This window comes from Sporothrix brasiliensis (assembly GCF_000820605.1).
Source record: "Sporothrix brasiliensis 5110 chromosome Unknown Cont17, whole genome shotgun sequence".
In the NCBI taxonomy this organism is placed as follows: domain Eukaryota; kingdom Fungi; phylum Ascomycota; class Sordariomycetes; order Ophiostomatales; family Ophiostomataceae; genus Sporothrix; species Sporothrix brasiliensis.
In genome coordinates, this window is record NW_024467136.1 from 700,911 (window position 1) to 718,566 (window position 17,656).

At 57.3% G+C, this 17,656-nt stretch overlaps 6 protein-coding genes across 6 annotated transcripts; 2 read left to right on the plus strand and 4 right to left on the minus strand.

Moving 5' to 3' along the window:
- Positions 1 to 135: 135 nt before the first annotated feature.
- On the minus strand, positions 136 to 918 carry SPBR_03181 (uncharacterized protein; the record flags this gene model as incomplete). Its single annotated transcript, XM_040761484.1, has 1 exon — positions 136 to 918. One exon carries the CDS (start codon positions 916 to 918, stop codon positions 136 to 138), a length of 783 nt encoding a protein of 260 aa, XP_040620187.1.
- Positions 919 to 1,734: 816 nt separating this feature from the next.
- Positions 1,735 to 3,843, minus strand: SPBR_02470 (solute carrier family 45, member 1/2/4; the record flags this gene model as incomplete). Its single annotated transcript, XM_040760773.1, has 1 exon — positions 1,735 to 3,843. The coding sequence occupies one exon, from the start codon at positions 3,841 to 3,843 to the stop codon at positions 1,735 to 1,737; it is 2,109 nt and encodes a 702-aa protein (XP_040620188.1).
- Positions 3,844 to 4,779: 936 nt separating this feature from the next.
- Positions 4,780 to 6,866, minus strand: SPBR_02479 (sorting nexin-41; the record flags this gene model as incomplete). Its single annotated transcript, XM_040760782.1, has 4 exons — positions 4,780 to 4,875; positions 4,949 to 6,328; positions 6,414 to 6,694; positions 6,773 to 6,866. 4 exons carry the CDS (start codon positions 6,864 to 6,866, stop codon positions 4,780 to 4,782), a joined length of 1,851 nt encoding a protein of 616 aa, XP_040620189.1.
- Positions 6,867 to 10,791: 3,925 nt separating this feature from the next.
- Positions 10,792 to 14,560, plus strand: SPBR_09105 (RNA polymerase-associated protein CTR9; the record flags this gene model as incomplete). The annotated part of the gene is made up of 3 exons (XM_040767231.1): positions 10,792 to 13,397; positions 13,472 to 13,495; positions 13,555 to 14,560. 3 exons carry the CDS (start codon positions 10,792 to 10,794, stop codon positions 14,558 to 14,560), a joined length of 3,636 nt encoding a protein of 1,211 aa, XP_040620190.1.
- A 406-nt stretch (positions 14,561 to 14,966) lies between these two features.
- On the plus strand, positions 14,967 to 16,352 carry SPBR_02812 (methylitaconate delta2-delta3-isomerase; the record flags this gene model as incomplete). Its single annotated transcript, XM_040761115.1, has 1 exon — positions 14,967 to 16,352. One exon carries the CDS (start codon positions 14,967 to 14,969, stop codon positions 16,350 to 16,352), a length of 1,386 nt encoding a protein of 461 aa, XP_040620191.1.
- A 180-nt stretch (positions 16,353 to 16,532) lies between these two features.
- On the minus strand, positions 16,533 to 17,594 carry SPBR_03000 (uncharacterized protein; the record flags this gene model as incomplete). Its single annotated transcript, XM_040761303.1, has 1 exon — positions 16,533 to 17,594. One exon carries the CDS (start codon positions 17,592 to 17,594, stop codon positions 16,533 to 16,535), a length of 1,062 nt encoding a protein of 353 aa, XP_040620192.1.
- Positions 17,595 to 17,656: the final 62 nt, after the last annotated feature.

A 17,656-nucleotide genomic window follows, 5' to 3' on the forward strand; every position in this document is an offset into this window, starting at 1 on the left:
TCAGAGAAACAAACGTTTTCAAATAAATATGATTTATTGACACAGTTTCCACGGTACACCGTGACAGTTGGATCGCCCAACAAAAGCCAATGCAAATGCTGTCTGTACCTCTGCATCCCCCTGAGTGAGCCTCTCTCAAGCCGCCGGGCCGCCGATGGTTGTGGTGATAGGGCCTGACTCAATGTACACGCCCGAAAAGTAAAAGTCCTCGTTGGCGTCGTTGTAGCCCGAGCGCGGCAGCTCCAGGACGCCCAGGTGCCAATCGGCGCCGTTGGACGAGGCAGACACCGACACGGGCGCCACCACCTGCTTGAGCGGATCGCCGCCCTCCGAGTGCCAGAAGCCGACTTTGCCGGAAAAGTCAATCTCGTACGCCACATTGTGCCACACGTCCGGCTTCCACTCCGTCTTCCACTGGCTCTTTTGGCTCACCATCCACTGCAGGTTCGGGTTGCTCGTGCCCTGCTCGCCGCTGATCCAGCCGTACTTGAGCTCCGTAAAGTGGCTCTCAAAGAAGCAGATCTGGTGCTCGCGGTTGACGCTCGGCGCGTTGGTGTCCTTGCGCATAACGGAAAAGTGGTAAAACACCTTGCCGCTGGCAATGGCCGCCTTTGTCTGGGGGATCAGTTCCGTGCGGCGCATCGTCTGGCCGTTCCAAAACGACGTCGAGTCGAGCGTGAAGCGCGCGCCCTGCTTGCTCACGGTGTCGTTGGGGTTCTTGTAACTGGGCGACAGAGCAATGTACTTGTTGACGGTCCCAGAGCCGTGGATGTAGTACTGGTAGGGGCCGACCTGGTTGGACCAAGACCAGGTGTTGAGGTCGGCGGCCGAGGACAGGTCATTGAAGCGGCCATCCCAGAGCACGGCCGCTTGGGCAGCTGTGCCTGTGAGCAGCAGAAGGCTGTTGGAAAGCTTCATCGTGGCGAAGGTGATGGAGTGCAGTGACCGGATGGGAAGTGGAAAGAATTTACACCGAGGAAGATCTGCCTTGACGATCTTCAATTGGAGACTGAGAGAAACCCGGGAAAGCAATGAAGAAGTATGGCGGAAGTGGAGGAGAGTGATTTTCGTCTCGGCTACACATGGGGGCCCAGGATCGTGACAAGAGGATCCATTGTACCGTTCCTTTACGGTACGTGATTCCGCCTCAATCTAGAAAAGAAAGACCGAATGCGCAGTAGGAGATCACGAGGTCTAGAACGGGACACGACATCCAGACGAGTATGGTAGCCAGTGTGTTCCAGCGTCGTATTTCTCCCTTTGCATCGCTTTTGTCTTTTGCGGAAGTTTGCTGCCCGTTTGTGAGTGGGCCGTATCGATATTGGATATAACCATTTTGTATAGTATATGCCGTCGAGTTGTGGTTCGCGGCGGAGACTTTGACTTTAGCCTGGGGAGACACGGGGCGTGGCAGAGGGGACATGGAAGAAGGAGTATTGAAAGGGAAAAAAAAAAAAAAAAAAAAAAAAAAAAAAAAAAAAAAAAAAAAAAAAAAAAAGAAAAGCCTCGAGAAACAAAAAGGATATTATTGTGTTAAATACCGCAGATGATGTAAAACCTAGTACAATCGAGAATAAAGAATAAAACAACAAAATGTAATCGTGAAGTTTAAAATTTAACAAAAAGATATAAAAACTCCAAAACAATGAAATTGATAGCAACACGCCCCATGACACAAAAGGGACAAAAAATGAACAAAAACGGAAACAAAATAGAGCGGATGCAGTGCGCCGTCTAATACTCGAGGCCGCCACCGAAGCTCGAGTTGCGGGCGACAGTAGCCCGGTCCTGGCTGGCCCGTGACAGCTGCTCGCTGCTCATGCGCCGCTGGAGAGTGCCGCCGTCCTCGCTGCCCGTGTCGCTGCCGATTGTGTTGTCATGAACGGCCGTGTAGTAGGGCCCGTCGGCACCGAGATCGCCGACAACGCCGGCATCGACGTCCGGCTCGTCTTGGATCTTATGCACGTAGTAGGCGGCTAGAAGTACCGTGACACCGCCGAGGGCCATGACGACGGCAATGCTGTGGTCGCCGGGTGTACCGCGGGGTTTCTGGAGGAACTTGAATATGATACTGGAGCCGACCGTGGCAATGATTTGGGGCGCGGCAATGGCCATGTTGTGGATACCCAGAATGACGCCGGCCTGGTCGACTTCTTCGTCGTCATCGTCGTCATCGTCGTGGTTGCCAGCATCGCCAGCAACGTCACCGTCCTCACCCCGAGCCAGACGGGCCGCCTGCTTGCGGGCTCGGATCTGGGCATCGCGATTGCTGATCTCCGCGCTGATAATGGCCCACGGCGCCCACAGCGTGAGCGCCCATGTAATACCGACGAGGCCAATGAGGAATGTGGCGGCCGCTACAGAGCGCACCAGCACCGTGCAGAACATACTACCGGAAAAGAGGAGCAGCGACAGCATCCATGCACGCCGCAGCGTGAGCCCGGGGATCACAAGGTAGTCCAGCCACGACTTGGTCTTCTTTTCACCGCTGTGGTGGTCCCGTCCACTAGCGCCGCCAGTCGCACTGCTGTCGACTACAGAAAGCTGCTGTGGTCGGCCCTGCTGCTGTCCCTGTGTCTGATGGTCGACGTGCCGGCTATCGTAGGTGGGTGCGATGAAGAAGGGCAGAAACACGTTGGTGCAGAGACTGGTAATCGAGTAGATGAGCAGGGCAAAGGTGCCAACGCGTGTCGCCTGCTCGTACAGCCGGTCCAGCTCCTCGGGTGTCATGTGCGGGTTCGCCTCGAGGAACGGCTCGACGTAGATCTCGCCAATGTACGACGACGTGTAAAAGAGCATCGGGAAGAAGCCCACCCACGCACAGAACTGCACTGTGCACACCTTGTAGATCTGCGGCGGTAAGCGGCGGATCGATACAAAGATGAGCTTGAAAAAGGGGACCACGCCCGGCTTGTTGGGGGGCGGCGGACCCTCGAGCCGGGGATCGCGCTCGCGGACAACAACGCAGGTCAGGACCACGGTGGCGCCCAGCGAGACACAGGCGATGGCGCAGAGGTCCTTGAACTGCGTGCCGCCAAGCCACCACAGGAAGCTAGGCAGGTTCAAGTAGCCGGCAACATAGCCGATGATGTTGCCGATGCCCGTCATGCGGCTGGCCATGGCGTTGGCCGACTCTTGCTGGTGGGCGGGCGCGCAGTCGACAATAAACGCGCGGATGGCCGCCTGCACCGTGTTGATGGCAAAGTCCAGGATGTAGACCCACAACACGGCGGCCACAATAATGGCCACGCGGACGCCGTCGGACGCCGGGTCGACACCAAAGATGGCGTGCAGCGGCATGGACACCATCTCCTTGACCCATGCGAGACACAGCAGCGAGACAATGGTGGCGGCCGCCCCGCCCAGCATGAACGGCTTGCGCTTGCCCCACGGCACGCGGCAGTTGTCGCTCAGCATGCCCACGTACGGCTGCACAAGCGTACCAGACAGCGGCCCGGCGATCCACACGAGCGCCATCAGCGACTTGCTGAGGCCCAGGGACAGCAGGTACGGCGAGCCGTTGGACAGCTCGACGGACCACGCGATCTGCAGGCCGGCCAGGTTGATTGTGAGCAGCGTCATGTACCAAACGGACTTGGTGCGCTGCCACTCATCCTCGCCGTGGGGGTCGGCGCCGTTTTGGGGGCCGCGGTTGTCCTCAACGTCGACGTCGCCGCTGTTGCCGGCGTCAGCTCGCGCGGCACCGTCAGAGTCTACCGCATCGGGCGACAGAAGCGGCGAGTGTTCGTTGCCAGCATCGTCGGTGGCTGTCCCTGCGTTACCTGCGTCGGTGTTTCCTGCAGCGATCATCGGATCTGGGGAGCGGTCTAACGGCGACGGCATGGGACGGGAGGGACAGTGGACAGTGGACGAGGAGGAAAGGTCGGAATTGTATATACACGCGGGAGGAGGGATGAAAAAGGGTCGTTGGATAAATGTTCACAGGTTTGTTGCAGCATCAGATGTCAGAATATCGATATATGCAAAGGACGACGGAAGAAGAGAACGTATGTCGGAGCAGATAAGCAATTATGACAAAGGTCGGAGGTCAACGAAGCTAAAGCATAAGACGCAAGGTAAGACGAGAGCCTTGGATGTCGTGAGATACGCCTATGCGTAGCGGAGACTCGTCGTAGTCGGTCATTCGTCAACTGGAACAGAATGGTGGTCGCTTGTTCAGCCACGAGACCATCGTGAAATGGGCGGTAAGGAGGGGGCGCGGTTGGTGGCCAATGTCTCATACGTAAAGAGAAGGAGCTCTGGCGGAGCCTGACGACGGCTAGGGCAGGAGCTCCCCACAGTGGAGGATGGCAGCCGCTATCCAGAGAGCCTAGAACACAGTGCTTGCACAGTACATATCACAGTACATATGAGATTAATAGCGCATGGTTTTGCTTATATTTAATAATTCACACTGTATTTCCATCTTCTCCACTGTTAGCCTTCCCCATTCACGAGACCATCGATCATCGTATCAAAAGCATCGGCTCATCAGCTCATCAGCTCGAAATCACTATGATGCGATTGATGTGGATGGGCAGTAAAATCAATTCAATAATAAACTATGGTAGCAATATCATGGCGTTGCCGTGTAAGGCTACGGAACAGCCGTCAGACCATGTCCGCCTGTCCCAGGCAACCTAATAAGCAAACTGTGCAAGATAATTCATCGAGGAGTAACAGTGCGACATCGAAAGAGTATGTGTAGTGGGTAAAAAAAATGCAAAGCAGAAAAGTACAAGGCGTGAATCACTGTGCGCCATAGCCTCCTAGCCCCCATTATTCCGGTTCGATCTTGTCGACTTCCTGGCGCGCCTCCTCCCACGTTTCTCTGTTCTTCTTGGCCCACTCGATCTGGCTCTTTGCATAGGCAATCTGTAAAACTTGTTAGCATTTTGTTCTTGTACCCGTAGTAGAGCTGTGCCAGAGGCCTCGTGTGTCAACGTACCATGTACCGCTTGAGATCGTCCTCCTTCTCCTTTTGGAACCGCTTCAGGTCACGCAGCACGTTGGCGCTCGCGTCCTTGACGTCCTGGGCAGACGCTACTTGGGCCTGCTCCAGCTGTGCAATTGATTCGCGTGTCTTGGTAATCGTGTCACGGCGTGTCCGTTCCGGGTCGACATCCACGACTCCCTGCACCGCGTGCCGAATCGGCCCAAAGATTTTGTTCGTGATCGAGTTGCCGCTGGCCACCTTCTTGCGGCCCGGGTTTGACACACTGCGCTCTGGCGGTCCGTTTTTGGCCGAGGGCACAGACGAGTAGTCACCGTGTGTCGGCGGAAAGTCCGAGTCGATCGAGGCCGTGTCTTCTTGGCTACCGTCCCGGCGGTGATGCTGCCCAGACTGGTCTCTTGAGCTGTTCGACCGCCGTGGCGGCTGGATCTGTTGGCTGCCGCTGAGGTACTGGTCGATGCGCCGTGCCTCGGCCTCGCTGCGCTCCAGCTGGTCCAGGAGTGCCCGCTTCTTGTTCAAATCGTCATTGGTCATCTCCTGCTGGACACGCTTCAGGATCCGGTACCGCAGCACGCTGCGGACCACACCCGCAAACTGGGCGTTCTCGCGCATTGGCTCGGCGAAGCTAGCGCCGAGTGAGCTGGAGAGCTCTTCCGTTGCTATGTACGAGGAGTCAACAGCCTGGCCAATCCGCTCAATAGCGGCTCCCAAAGTCGGCGCGGTCTCTGATAGCGCAAAAGCGTTGTACCGAGCGCCGAGCTCGCACTGGTCGGACGCAAGGGACGACAGGTGGCTGAGCGTGCGACGGTTGACCTTCTCCATTGGACCCATAAGAAGCTGCTCGAGCTCCTTGATTGATGCCTCGAAAGATGTGAAGTACGGGTCGAGATCTTGCTCTGTCAGCTGGCTTGACTCTGGGGGGAAGCGCGCCAGAGAGCCGTCGATGATAGGGACACTCGGCGTCCCGGATGACACCTTGAGCTTCGACGACGCTGCTGGGATGGGCAGGTAGCTGTGTGCCGGAGTCGGGTTTGCGGTGTTGAGAGGAGGCGCTTTGAGGATGGACTTGGGAATCGACGCAATGGGATGCGAGTGCAGCACCTCGTTCCAGCTTGCGTTGGGGTCAAGGAACCGCCACCAGACACCGTCAGTCCGGATCTGCTCCATGCGTCGGCAACGGTTGAGGAAGACGGCAAGCATCCGCTTGCGCAAATCAATGATCTGCTGGTCTTGCTTGGCATTGGTCGGGTTCGCAGCATAGTCGGCCATCGTGTGCTTCTCGGGTATTGGGGGAATGATGAGGGTCGGATGCAACCGTGTCAGCGCATCGCGTAGGGTCGCAAACTCAGAGTATCGCCGCCGAACCTCGAGGTCCTGTTAAAGAGAAAGTAAGAGTTAGCTTGGAGCAACACCTCCATCAAAAAAAAAAAAAATCACCAGAGTATGCTGTCCAACTTACACCTGTCCGGATTGTGTACACGATGTAGCGCCCACTGTTCTCTACACTCTTCCCCGCATCCGTGATGTATATGGGGGTTTCTGGGTTTTCGTAAAGAAGCTGTTCGATCCGGCTGTCGTAGCCGCCGGGCTTCCGTCGTGGCTGGAGCTCGCTGTGTGACACAGCAGCCGCTTCTTCTTCTTCCTCGTCATCGTCGCTTTCGACGTCACTGGTGGGCTTGACGTAGCTAGGGACGTCTTGTGCTTCATCAGAAGTGACTGACGACGCATCGAAGTTGGGGCCTGGTGGCGAAGCAGAGGTTAGCAGAATGTCCAAGTGAGGCGGATATTGGGCAAGGAGCGAGGGCAAGGAATACTCACGAGAATCTGGAGACGCCGGTGTCGCTGACGAGCCATATGAGTCTCGACGATCAAAGCTGCTGCCATACGGGTTGTTGTCCTCGTCGTTCCACATTATGGGCAACCGAGTCTTCAAAAGCGACGAAACAAGTATTGAGAGGGCCGGATGTGCGGTATCGTGCTCTCGGAATAAAAAAAATGGATAATCGGCGAAGGGTTGTCGAGTGAGATCGTCGTCGAAGGCAACGGTCACTGAGGCTGAGGTTGAGAAATTGTTGAGGACGTTTAGATGTAACAGCTAAACGGTGGCGGGGGGCATAGGTGAGGAGGGGTCGTCAATAATGGACAGCTCGGAGTTGAGCTTCGAACAGGAGCAGAGGGGCAAGTAAACAAGGTGCCGTAGCAGAATGTCGTAACAATGTCGCGGACGCTGCACTCAGATGCAGAAATGGAACAACGGCGAGCGAGACAGAAACGTGGGAGAGTTGTGACAGCAAAGCGGTGCCCACCGAAGCGTTGCCCTTACTGATGAACGTTTGAAAGCAGGAGGAACTGGCCCAGTGGATCCTACCTTCCCCCAGCCTCTTGTCTTGCCTCGCGCCTTCCCAGATATGACGACGACCATTGGCACGTCAGACCCACTTTTTTGTTTCCATGGGCAGGAACGCCAGCACCAAGAACAGGCACCCGCCAAAACGTGGTCCATTGAGCACACTGTTCGAGATATAACAATTTGCTCTATTGACGACTGTTTCCTTTGCCATGTCGTAAGTCTTCCTCAACAATTGGATTATCTCCCTGAATAATCTGCTTTGCTATCGTATGCTTCGTCTCGTTCCCTGTTTCTGGCGAAAAATGGACTTTTCTAGCCGCTTTAAACATGTTCCCCCTGGCAGCTCCCCGAATCGTCACGAAACCGCCAGAATGCGGTGCTGTCGCTGCTCCCATCATCCCCTCCTCTGAGATGCTCCAGCACTGGTCTCCTTCGTTGCTGGCTTCTTCTCTCCCGACTGTCTCTGCTGCGGCGGCCAGTGGCTGCCTCGCATGACCTGCCATGGCTCGTTATTTCTTTGCGCTTGATGGAACTGGACTGGTAAGGTGTCACCACTTATCATCCTTACCGGATTGTCTCAGTTCGGGGGTAATTCCCGTGCCGTCCACTGGGACGGTACTTATGCTGAGGATATTTGCCATTCGGGGAATGTCCTCTCCGTTTCTTCGCTTCTGCGTCTGCAACAACACCTAGTGCTCCAAGAGCCAGGGGTATCAGCGGAGCGAGGAATCTCAGTCGGGACGGTCTTTTGTCCTCGGCCGGCCGAAAATTGTATTGCAAACTGCTTCATGTGTTAGAAGCTGCGAAGATTGAAGTGTCAAGAAACATGCTCTACACAAACTCACCGATGACTGTGTGAACTTGAACTTCGACTGGGGCTTCGGCTGGATTCCCGGCGCACTGGACGTACTCTCCTCACGGTGATGTCTTTGACATCACGTCTGTACCTGCCATCCGGGCGGTGCTGGTAAGTGTCCTTCGGCAGCCGCAAAGTATCACGCCGGACTTGTGTCTCAGTTTTGCTCGGCTTAGCTGCTGGCCTGCGATCGTCCCTCCTATATCCTCGCCTTTTGCTTTTCTTGTGGCCATTGCCACGTCCCACGGAAGTCTCCGACGGCAAAGTTATCTCAGACAGAGAGGAAGCCTTTGGAAGGCTGTCGGACAAGACCCGATCTGACAAGGGATCAGATATCGTACGCGCACGTCCCGGCGGCGGGTGTCGGTGTGCGCGGGACAACATCGACTGCTGCCCAGTTCTACAGCTCGTATTGAGCGTGGTCGGTGAATCTGGCTGGCCACGAAATGCCTGGGTGGCCATTTGCTGAAGCGGCACTTGGAAGCCAGGAGGGGCTGCCGGCGGGCCATAGCTTGTCATCTGTGGAATACCGTTTGACGGGTACAGGCCAGGAGGACCTGGGAATGATGGAGCTCCGCCAATGAAGACGGCGGATGGCGCTTGCCCGTGAAGCGGCGGGGGCGGAGGGGGGAGGATGGGCATGAACTGTGATGCCGTAAAGTAGACTGGCTGTGACTGCTGCTGACACGAAACCCCGGGCGGAAACGGTTGGCCAGGAGGAAACGACTGGTTCGGTGCAAAAGGAATCTGTGAGCTGCCTGGTGGTGCTTGTGGAGCCGGAGGCTGGTGAACATGCTGTTGCTCAAACTTCTGGCCACTCGGCTCCCCGGGGTTCACGCCAGCTGAATTTTCTACCACCGACTCTTCTACTTGTTGTGCTGGCTGTGGTTCCTGTTGCTCGGCGTGCTTCTGAGATGGCTGATCTGCCGGCCTTGGGTGGGGCTGTGCCTTTACCGGAACCTCTGGAGAAACCGCACAAGCGAGGAATGGACTACCTATCTGAGGACCATTGAAATTCAACACAACAGTTGGGGACTGGGTAGCTTGGCCAGGAGACGAGGTATTCTCTACTACCGTGATCAGCGGAAGCTTCAAGGGAGATTGGACAGGACTTTGTTCCTTCTGTGGCGGTGACGATGGCGCTGGCGCCGGCGGTGGAGGCGGTGGCTGAGTTGGCTGCTCTGGGGGGGGAGCGGGAGCTTCCTTTGGCTGTTGCTCTTGGGTAGGGGCCTGCGGTTGGATCTCTGGCGGAGGCGGCTGCACTGGCTGTGTTGGTGGAGGTGGCTGCTGAGGCTCCAAGTCGTCGTAGTCCGAAATAGACATGTTGTCCAGGATTGGCCTCATCACAGCATACCAAAAGACCATAAATAGAACAATCGGGACAATGATGGACATGAATATAATGCCGGCCTGTTCAGCGCTGGTATAACAGCTCCAGCCATGGCAATCTTGATCGTTGGGGTCTTCGAATCGTTTGATGATATGGCTGTGTACCTGTACAGCGTTGGTGAGCTCTGCAGTTTTGACCAAGGGACCATTGGTCCACTTTAGAAGTGGTGCCATCCTGATATGGCTTCCAGTCAAGTTGAGGCTGTATCAAAGTTGGTGATTTGAGAATTGTTCACGCCCAAGGCTGGCAACGGTGAAGTAAAAACGATCATTTCTGACATGGGCGCGGGGAGGTTAAAAAAAAGGGGTAAAGCTACTAGGAGTCGGGGCAGGAAGTCGCAACTCACTGCAATCTTTTTAGAGACCTTTGTTGTGTTAAATGAGGAAGGAGCGACTGTGTGTTTTTGACAGGAAGGGAAATAACAAACGATTGTTAAGGGAAGGCACGTAGAGCATGTAGAAAGAGCTACCTAGGTGGCTTGCTACTTCCTAGTATATGACTTGCTTGTATTACTCGGAAATTTCTAAAGCAAAAAAGAAAAATGGAAAGAACGAAATAGAAACAATAAAGAAGTTTGCAAAACAACACCGTCTTTTGATGCACCAAAATCCGAGCCATATATAGCCTTGCATATAAGTCACAGGGCAAATGCAGTACAGTGGGTGCAATATTAGAGCCGCAACTCAACACCGGCAAGTCAAAACATTCCATGAATGGGAATTAGAAAAAAGTTATATTCAAAAACTTTCATTAAAAACGTTCCCGCCAAAGAGTCTCTGGACAACGTTAAGCATCGGTCTTTGACGATGGTCACTGGTTTGGCAACATGGAAACCACATTCACGTGACCGTAATCGAGGGATGCGCAGAGTGGGGCTAGGCTGAAAACGGGCGCCAACCAACCTTTGACCCCCGAATTTATTTTCTTTATTGACAGCTAACCGAAGGCATCACCAAGGCCTGTGCCATTCATTGCGATCGAGCACCACGACGAAGCAAGACCATGCAGCACTGCTAGGAATCAACACACCGAGACTCGATATTGGTTTGTGAACGGCCAGCAGGAAGCTCCTTATAGCTGCCCCTTGCGGCTTTTTGAAGCTGACTGCAGCTTTCAGTCGCGTCTTTCTCGTCGACGATCACGGCCAACCGCTCAATACCAACGCGCTGCGACAATACCATCCTCCCCTACCGCCCTGACGACCTTTCGTCCTTTCGCATCAAAACGAACCGATTGTTACAATGTCGTCCGCTCTCCGCAATGGACACCACGGCGGCGCAAACGGTGGCTTCGCGCACCCAGAGAGCAAGCGGTTTACGGACGTGCCCATTGCCATCGATGTCCCGACGCAAGACGAAGACGAGGCTGTCGAGATTGGCCTTGAAAACTTAGTCGACGACCCCACGGATCTTTGTGACCTGTTCGAGAACGAGAACGCGGCGCGCACGTACTGGATGACCGTGTCGCTGGCGTACGCCAAGCAAGGCAAGATTGAGAATGCCATCGAAATGCTCATCCGCGGTGGCAATGCCATGCAGAACAACAACCCCAAGGAGAAGCTGAGCATCGTGGCATGTCTGTGCTGGATGTACCTGTGGAAGAGCCGTTTGGCACCGCGCGTGCCGCCCGAGGGCGCTCTGGCGTCGGACGCGAAGACCAAGGAGTACTACCTGCAGCTGGCGACGTCGACCCTCAACGAGGCCTCACGCATTAACCCTGCGTACCCTCCTCTGTTCTTGGCTCGTGGCGTTCTGCTCCTCCTTCGCGCCTCTCTGCAGCTGCCCACGGCATCTGGCGGCGGGGGCGCTGGTCCTGTGGCTGGTGAAAAGCTGGAGCTGCTGCGCGCGGCCACGAAGTCCTTTGAGGACGCCCTGCGCGTGTCTCAGGGCAAGAACATGCTGGCTCTGATGGGCAAGTCCCGCGCGCTCTACTCGCTTGGGAAGTACGCCGAGGCTCTTTCGGGCTACCAGGAGGTGCTGGGCAAGGCACCGGAGCTGGTGGATCCTGACCCGCGCATTGGTATTGGCTGCTGCTTCTGGCAGCTTGGCTTCAAGGAGGATGCCAAGACGGCATGGGAGCGGTCTCTTGAGATCACGCCTGAGTCCAAGGTAGCCAACATCCTCTTGGGCCTCTACTACCTCGACAGCAGCGGCCAAGTTGCCGCCAACAGCCCCGAGTTCCTGCGCCTGTACAAAAAGGGCATGACGGAATACACCCAGAAGGCCTTTAAGCTGGACAAGAACATGCCGCTCACGTGTGCGACCTTTGCGGGCTACTTCTTGTCGCGCAAGGCGTTCACAAACGTCGACTCGCTGGCCCACAAGGCCATCCAGAGCACCGACATCAACGCCGTTGCCTCTGACGGCTGGTACTTGCTTGCACGCAAAGCCCACATGGAGGGCGACGTCGAGCGGGCGGCCGACTACTACCGTCGGTCGGACGATGCTCGCGGTGGTACCGACCGTGGCTACCTTCCGGCCAAGTTTGGCGCAGCACAGCTGTCGGTGGCCAAGTCGGATCTCGGCGAGGCCAAGCTGCGGCTCGAGAAGATGATCCAGCAGTCGAAGAGCCTCGAGGCCATGGCACTTCTTGGCACATTGTATGCCGAGGAGGTGTTTGCCAACGACCGTGCCGCCGTCAAGGAGGACAAAGCTGTCGAGAAGAAGAAGGCCATTAGTCTCCTGGAGAGCGTGCGGACGGCGTGGAAGGACCCCAAGAAGCACTTATCGCCGGACTCTGCGGTCCTGCTCCACCTTGCATGGCTGTTTGAAGCCGACCACCCGGACAGGGCCTTGCAGTGCCTGCAGCAGGTGGAGCAGTTGGAGCTGGACCAGATTGCAGAGTCGGCCGAGCCGGCCGCCGAGGGCGTCGATGAGGCGACACACCGAGAATCGCTGCGCAAGTTTCTGCCGCCACAGCTGCTGAACAACATGGGCTGCTTCTATTTCCAGTCGGATAAGCAGGAGCTGGCCAGCAGCATGTTTGAGCTGGCCCTGGACGCGTGCGTCAAGATCCAGAACAAGGAGGATGAGGAGACGGATGCGGACGCGCTGGTTACGACCATCAGCTACAACCTGGGCCGCAGCTACGAGGCCCGGGCACTAGTGGACAAGGCTGTCGAAGCGTACGAGGGCTTGCTGAAGCGCCACGAGGGATACACGGATGCACGGCTGCGTCTGGCGTACGTCAAGCTGCGGAAGCAACCCAACGACGCGGGCCCGGATGCAGTGGCCAAGCTGTACCAGGAGAACTCGAGCGACCTGGAGGTGCGCGCACTGTACGGATGGTACCTGGGCAAAGCCTACGCCAAGAAGCGGCCGGCCAACATCAACGAGGACCACGAGCTGCGGCACTACAAGCACACGCTGCAAAACTACGACAAGCATGACCGTTATGCCCTGGTGGGCATGGGCAACCTGTACTTGGCTTCGGCGCGTGAGATGCGCCGGGAGACGGACCAGGAGAAGCAGAAGCGCAGCGCGGCATACAGCCGTGCCGTCGAGTTCTTTGACAAGGCTCTGCAGCTGGACCCTAAGAACGCGTATGCAGCGCAGGGCATTGCCATTGCACTTGTCGAGGACAAGAAGGACTACCGCAGCGCGCTGCCGATTTTCCTCAGTGTCCGTGACACGGTCCGCGACGCGCACGTCTATGTGAACTTGGGCCACATCCATGCCGAGCTGCGCCAGTTCTCCAAGGCGATAGAGAACTACGAGGCTGCACTGGCCAAGGACGGCAAGAACAACGACCCTATACCCTGTCGTGCCTTGGGCGCGTGTGGCTGCAGAAAGCGAAGATGGACAAGGACCTGGAGGCCTTCAAGATGTGCCTCGAATGCGCCCAGAAGGTGAGTCTTACAACCCCTTTCAACGTATATAGTACTGCGGTTGGATACTAACAATGTGTTTCTCACTTGTACAGGCTCTTTCTGTGGCACCGGATCAGGTTCATTTCAAGTTCAACGTGGCATTTGCGCACATCCAGCTGGCGTCGACCATTTACAGCCTAAAAGAGAGCCAACGGACACTGCAGCAGCTGCAGGACGCGGCCAGCGGCTTGGAGGAGGCCATCAAGGCGCTGGACGATATCGCAGCGCACCCGCAGACGCCGTATCCGAAACAGGATGTCGAGCAGCGTGCTAACATGGCGCGCAACACGCAGCGGCGGCAGCTGGAGCGCGCGATTGCCAGTCAAAAGGACTATGAGGAGAAGAACAAGGAGAAGCTAGCAGCGGCGGTCGAGCAGCGACAGGCGGAGCTGAAGCGGCGCGAGGAGGCGCGGCAAAAAGCGCTCGACCAAGAAAAGGAGCGGCAAGACAAGATCCGCAAGGACCGCGAAGAGATTGCGGCGCGCGACCGCGTGCTGGCCGAGAAGCGGGCCGAGGAGGAGCGCGCGCGTCGCGAGGCGGAGATGACGACCGACAGCGAGACGGGCGAGAAGGTCAAGCGGAAGCGCAAGCCGGCGCCGCGGAGTGACCGCGCAGCAGGCAGCGGCAAGAGCCGGTCGCGCAAGAAGAAGGCACAAGACGAAGACGACGACGACGACTCGGACGGCGACAACCGCTCGGGCGACTCTGGCGCTGAGGACCGGCACCAGAAGAAGAAGCGTCGCCTGTCGCGCAAGGATCCGCCCAAGAACTCCAAGTACAAGTCATCAGAACTGGTGCACAGCAGCGACGACGAGGACGACGAGTACGACGCGCTGGATGCGGCCGATGCGGCCATTGAGCAGAGCAACCGCCGTGGCGGCTCGGCCGGGTCAGACGACGAGGGTGTGCGTGACGACGCCTCGGACCGCATGGACGTGGACGAGGCCGATGACGACGAGGGCGGCTCCCGGTCACAGCAGCAGCAGAGCAAGCGTGCTCGGAGAAGTGCCGGCCGCGTCCTGGACGAGAGCGAAGACGAGGACGAGCCGGCCAAGGCAGACGACGACGATGAGGAAGAGGAGGCGCCGGCTGCTCGACGGGGACATAGACGGGCCGTTAGCGACGACGACGACGATGAGTAAGGGGAAGACAGAAAATACAGAGAATAAGGCCAGATTGGGATTCAGCAAAGAGCACAGGAGAGACGAAAGTGGGAGAAGAGAATGCGATTTACTGTTAAATTGTACTTGTATTGTCTTTTAGGAAACGGATGCACGCCACGGGGCAAGAGATCATATAAAAACAGGAGTCAATAATAAAACGAGCGTCTGGTTTTTGTTAGAGAGTACGACGTAATTATGAGGTCGAGTCACGATTGCCGAGAACGGCTGTAATTGGGCAATGGGCCAATGGTAGGTGCGACAATAGGCATTCTTGCTCCACCTTGCACCTTCCTCCACGACACTATTTTACATGTGCCTTCCTTCCTTGCCGGAAACATTGTACGGAGTGTATTCAGCCTCTCTCTCTCTCTTTCATAAACACAACATGGCTGATAGAATAGCACAACGATTGCTCGCCCGGCTACGGCCGCCGGGTCGACAGGCAGCCTCGGCACGCAGGTCGCATGCCCGCCTATCCTCGTCATCTTCGCGACTACCACCGCACGAGCGCAGCTTCCCGGCCTATTTTGTGCGCGGCGGTACTTCCAACGGCCTCGTGATCCGGGAGGATGTTTTGCCTGCGTTTGACGATGCCCGTGGCAGCAGACGTGGCAATGCAGCAGCTGTAGCAGATGCGATGCGAGCTCGCGCGGCGGCGTGGACGCCTGTGCTCGTGCCGGCCATGGGCTCGCCCGACCCGCAGCACGGCCGGCAGCTGGACGGCATGGGCTCGGGCGTGTCTTCGACGTCAAAAATCTGCGTGATTGCGCCCCCGGCCAACGACGCCGAGCGTGCGGATCGCGATGTTAACTTTACCTTTGTCCAGGTGGGGATCCGCGACGGGCGGCTGGACCTGGCAGGCAACTGCGGCAACATGATCAGCGCGGTGGGCCCTTTGGCCTTTGACCTGGGCTATTGCGACACGACGACGACAGCTGACGACGACGGGTCGAAAGAAGGCGTCGTGCGCATCTTCAACACCAACACCAGCAAGCTGATCCGCTCGCGGTTCCGCGTGGCCGGCGATCCGCCGCGGTTTTGTCCCGATGGCGACTATGCCATGGACGGCGTGCCGGGCACACATTCTCGCATTACGATGAGCTTTATACGACCGGCGGGCGCCAAAACGGGTGCACAGAACGGGCTGCCGACGGGCCAGGCGGTGGATATGCTATCGCGGCGGCCGGGTGCGGAGCCATCGATCCCAGCGTCGCTCGTCGACGTGTCGAACCCAGGCGTGTTTGTGTTGGGTAGCTCGCTGGGCTTGGCGGAAGCAACGACGGAGGATGGCAACCAGCAGGTGGCCCTAAACGAGGTTGCAGCGGCCATCGAGACCGACGCCGACCTCAAAGCGACCGTGGACCACCTGCGGCGCGAGGGTGCGTCCCGTATGGGCATGGACCCCGACACGGAGAGTGTGCCCAAAATTGTGATCCTCTTCCCGCCAAGCACCGCCGCCGGCGAAACAGCAACAGATATTCGTTGTGTCGCGTTGTCCATGGGCCAGGTGCACAAGGCGGTGCCGCTGACCCTGGCCCTCTGTCTCGGGGCTGCAGCACGTATCCCGGGTACATTGGCACAGCAGCTGGTGGCCCAGGCGCAGCAGAACCCGACAAGTGCAAGTGAGGGCGGCAGCGGAACGATTGTTATTGGGCATCCCAGCGGCCGTGTCGAAGTCGGTACCACATTGGACGAGACGGACGGGACGGTGCTGTCAGCAGAGCTGCATCGCACGGCGCGCGTCATGATGGAGGGCAAGGTCTTCTATTGAGGTGGCTGTCGATGCATATATATCTGATATTCTGAAACACCATGATGAACAAGATCACATGTGTAAATACGGCAAACAACGCATGCATGTATGCAACTACTCCTTCGTTTTTCTTTCTTCGATCTGGATACCCATTATGTAACTATGAAACTATTGCACCAACTATTCCAACTATGCCGTTCAGCTGCGTCTCAGGTCCAGCCTCTCCATGGTGCTCTCCACAACGGGTAGCAGGTCGGCCACTTGGTTGGCGTCCCGCAGGGCCACCATGATGGCGTCGGCGCGCAAGCCTCGGGAGGCCAGTGTACGTTGGAGGTTGGTAAACGAGTCCTCGCGAGCGGTGTACTCGCGCAGGACCTCGTCGGTGTCAAAGTCGACGTAGACGCGGGTGTCGCGCACGCGGACGAGCACGTTGTCGAGGCGCAGGTAGAAGCGACTAAGCAACAAGAGACGCTGTGGCATGACACGGATCTTGACGCGCAAAACCGAAATTCCATTGTCGTCGAGCTCGCTTTCGTACAAGATAACGTCGTCGTTGAAGACGATGGGATCGCGACGGCGAAGGAGGTCGAGGGGCAAGGAAGTGACGGCTGTCGTGGGTGAGAGGCGGGAGGAGGAAGGCGAAGAGGATGCCGACCGAGATGGACTTGGTGGCGGCGGTGGTCGGAGGGTTGTGCTGGTGTCCTGTGCGCTTTCTGGTGCCGTACCATTGACGGCGGGTGCTGCTGCGTCTGCTGTGGATGCAGATGCCGGCGTTGTTGATACTGTGTTGGCACTGGACCTGGAACTGCCGCTGGCACTGCTACCGGCACTGCTACCGACAGGCTTCTCCGTGCCCTTGTATGGCGTTGAGTAGCTCCAGTCGTACGGCCGCACATCCTGGATGCCCTCGACCGAACTCATCTCCCGGCTGCTTGCCCAGTCGCTCGCATACGCAACCTGCAGCCGGCCCTGGCCCGTCTTATCGACCTCGTCCAGCGCGTCGCCCGCATCAAACCAGATGGCCCATCCGGACGGCAGGTGCTGTATGGCCACCTGGTTGTCGCCAAAGATCATCTCGGGCACAGGGATGGAAATGCGATCCGTCATGGCGTCGATGGCGCTGGCGCGCGAAATGGGCAGCTTACGCGAGCTGACTTGCCACCGGCCCTGCACAACATGTGTACGCGTCGCCTGGGCAAGGTCGGCGGGCGACAGGAAGGGCTCGTTTGGCGAGGTGATGTCGTTTACTGGGGCAGCCATGGCGCCTATGGGGGGGTTGAGGAGGGGGAACTCTGACAGTAGGGATGGCATGCACGTCGAGC